The sequence below is a fragment of the Augochlora pura genome, unplaced genomic scaffold (assembly GCF_028453695.1).
Source record: "Augochlora pura isolate Apur16 unplaced genomic scaffold, APUR_v2.2.1 APUR_unplaced_2177, whole genome shotgun sequence".
NCBI classification, from domain to species: Eukaryota; Metazoa; Arthropoda; class Insecta; order Hymenoptera; family Halictidae; genus Augochlora; species Augochlora pura.
Window position 1 is genome coordinate 1 of NW_027582302.1, and position 3,296 is coordinate 3,296.

A 3,296-nucleotide genomic window follows, 5' to 3' on the forward strand; every position below is an offset into this window, starting at 1 on the left:
AAAATTCAATCTGACAATCTACTGTCAATTTGAAAATTCTCCGCCTCTTCTGTAACATTGTTTTCTCGTATTCGACGCGATAAAATTACGCTCATATATAATTTCGTTTCACAGGTTAGTAGAAGAGCAGAGACGGGACAAAACGCTCTGTATATGATATTTAATTTATTGCAAACTATTTTAGAATTATTGTGCATTCTCTGGTGCACGTTTCTATACAAATCCTTTTAATCTAGATCACATTGTATCGGTCCGTTATCTGCTTTGAAGCAAATTGAATATCGAGTACGAAACCTTCATCACCTGTACAAAAGTATAATAATAACAATTAGTGCAAATAATTGTGTAACTAGATATCGGAAGTATAAAGAGAAGAAGACTTACTGCCATGAAAGAGTCCAGATTCACTGCAAAAATGTGAGCGCTGGTGAACTCGATGGGGAACGCGGAGCGCTGCATAATGAACAGGAGCATCTTCTTCGCGTCGCTGTCCAACTCGGACCAGTTGTTCGCGAAGATCACGTCAGGTATTTCGAGGCTCTGAAATATCAGTCGCGGTTAGTTCGCGAATGATCCAGAGTAATTCTTCCGGTCTTGAGAATGAACCTTCAGCTTGACTTCGTTCCCGTACCAACAGTAGTAGGACAGCTGCATCATGGTACAGATTATGTACATAGCGGCCTCGTAGAAGTGCGAGCCCAGGCTCATGCCCGTTATTCGGAAAAGGGTCAAACAGACCATCGGCGTGCTCACTATGAACTGAAAGCCTAGAATCCCTTGAAAGTGTTTGTTCACGTTCGATGCGAATCTAGAAACAATTCGTCAAAAATTATATTCACCTGTTTATCAAAAACATGTTCTTAAGTTTAAAATTTAAGGTTGTCCCTGCCCTATGAAATGTTTAAATGACTGCAGCATTTTAACTGTACTAAGGTAGCACAATAAATTGTCCTTTAATTGAAGGCTTGTATGAAGAGGGTTGATAAATTATATACTGTCTTTATATCGAAAAAATAATTTAAATTTTCAGTAAAAATGCTTAAGTTAGATAGGGGGCGAGAAGATCCTATGGAGTTTATTAAAATTATTACTATTTTTAATTGTTAAGTATAAAAATTGTAATAAAATCATCTTATTGGGGGGATATTTAAATCAAAATATCTTTAAAAGTTTTTGTTATGAATTAATGTAAATGATACGATATTTTCTTAAGAATAATCAGAAAAATTAGACTTACTGGTAAATGCATTCGTGGTGTCGAGCACAGGCTTTCACCGACCGACTGTGGTCTCCCGTAATATTGTTCAAACGGTGTTGTAACAGCTCCAGTTGACAATGTATGAGCACCATAAGACCGCTGATCAGTGTATCGTTAGCGAGGTGCATCACCGAAAGTAGTACCGAGCAGCTGGCTTGATGAGAGTAAGTTATTATGTACAAGATCAGGGATGAGTAGTCGAACGGTACCCACACGCGTTGGATCGCTAACTGTCTCCGTTTCACGTCTCTCATTAGAGAAGACATCCACATCACGAGCAGGTACACTGCGAGCACCGACATGAACACCATGGTATTTTTTCTGGGAACGAACATAGTCTTGCCGAATTAACGATGAAGTTTGGATCAATGCGCAATTACTGCCACGCCAGCAACCTTAGTTTCTTTATAATCATTGAAAATTGAAAAGTTGACTCGTGCAGCATCGATTACTTTTTAGATTGAAAACATGTTTAAATATAACCCCTTGCGCTATGACTGCTTCCACGCTGCATTAATTAGCAATTATTTGTCCTTAATAGGACTAGGTAATTTTTGTCTTTTGTATTACCTTCATTTACTTCCGTTTCTCAATTTTAATAACAGAACAATTCAATTTGAATACGATTTAGAAGAAATTAATAATTTATTAATTTACTAGGTCTTGCGTGGAATCTTTATGACGAGTCTGACTGGTTATTACAGTGCAAGGGGTTAAAGAAATAATGTGACAGCGAAAAAGTAATCAAGAGCTTTGGACTTACTGGATGGCTTTGTCGAACTTCTGCTTAATATTCATCTCTTCTTTGTTCGTGGGCGCGAACGGCTCTTTCTCCAGACTGTTTATGAGCAGCAGAATGGTCTCCCGTTTCCCCATGAAGTTGATCATTTTGTAAATCGAGATCAGCCCAGCCGCGGTAACAGAAAAGTTGTCGCAGAATTGGCCCTGGTTCTCCACGTTGAATATTATGTCCAGCATCTCCATTAGTAGAATGTACTGTAGAAACAGCAATATCACGATCGAGTACGCTTTGTACAGCCATCTTTTGGCTCTGGACGTCCAAGTGAACGGTCGTAGACAGCCCACGAATGTCAGAAACGAGAACGTGTACTTCAACGCTGTCATGATCAATGTTGACAGGGTGCGATATATCTGTACTCATTCGGCGACAGGTAATATTTCCACTAATTTTCTTCTCGCCACACGGAGGACCAATAAATTCAACAACGCGAAAACAAATGTTTCATTATATATCCTTGGATGCTAAGACGATGACTTCGCGCGACGGAGCTTCACAGATTACTGACCGCCGCGAAGTATCGGCTTTTCACTCGAAGTTCACCCGTCCGACTTTTGCCGCGACGAATTCCCTTCCGATGGGAAGAGTATGTCACAGCGGTAATTATTGACGAGCACGCGACATGTGTAATTGCCGTTTCGAGAACGCGTTCGCGACCCCTCGCGCTCGGAACGCATTTAAGCGAGGGTAACGGAAGAATCACGTTGAATAATGAAACCGTCGTTGACGAACGATTACGTGCGGCTGCCTTCGATGGACACGGATAATTGACGGTGGAGAGAAACCGTGGATAACAATCAGTTTTTTCTTTCTCCGATCAGACACCGTAGTGAAATGCAATCGAAGAAAATAGTGAAGACATTTGTCTTTTGTAATATTCGCTTGTAATGTAATGGTTTCCTTAGGGAACACGAGGAAACTGGAATGAAAAATATCGAGGTGTATTCTTGACTCTACAGGCAAGTTATTTCTCGTTGCTAGGACGTCGAGTACTTTAATAAGAATTTAGTGTTACCTGCGTTAAGTATTAATTTCACACTTTGGTAGAAAACACTTTGGAGAACATAACTCACTGATTTTATCGAATCTCGTCTCGACCATCTCTCTGTCTTTAAAACATCACATCGTTAAAATATATTCCTCAGGTAATTTTCTTCGATAGACTTACTTAATCTTCTTCTACCGTAACTATAAAATTCAATCTGACAATCTACTGTCAATTTGAAAATTCTCCGCCTC

General features: G+C 39.7%; 1 protein-coding gene across 1 annotated transcript; it reads right to left on the bottom strand.

The window, feature by feature from the left end:
* Positions 1-14: 14 nt before the first annotated feature.
* On the bottom strand, positions 15-2,614 carry LOC144477593 (odorant receptor Or1-like). Its single transcript, XM_078195318.1, has 5 exons — positions 2,022-2,614; positions 1,238-1,579; positions 607-808; positions 385-540; positions 15-303 (listed from the first exon to the last, which is right to left on the bottom strand). Exons 1-5 carry the CDS (start codon positions 2,381-2,383, stop codon positions 256-258), a joined length of 1,110 nt encoding a protein of 369 aa, XP_078051444.1. The 5' UTR covers positions 2,384-2,614; the 3' UTR covers positions 15-255.
* Positions 2,615-3,296: the final 682 nt, after the last annotated feature.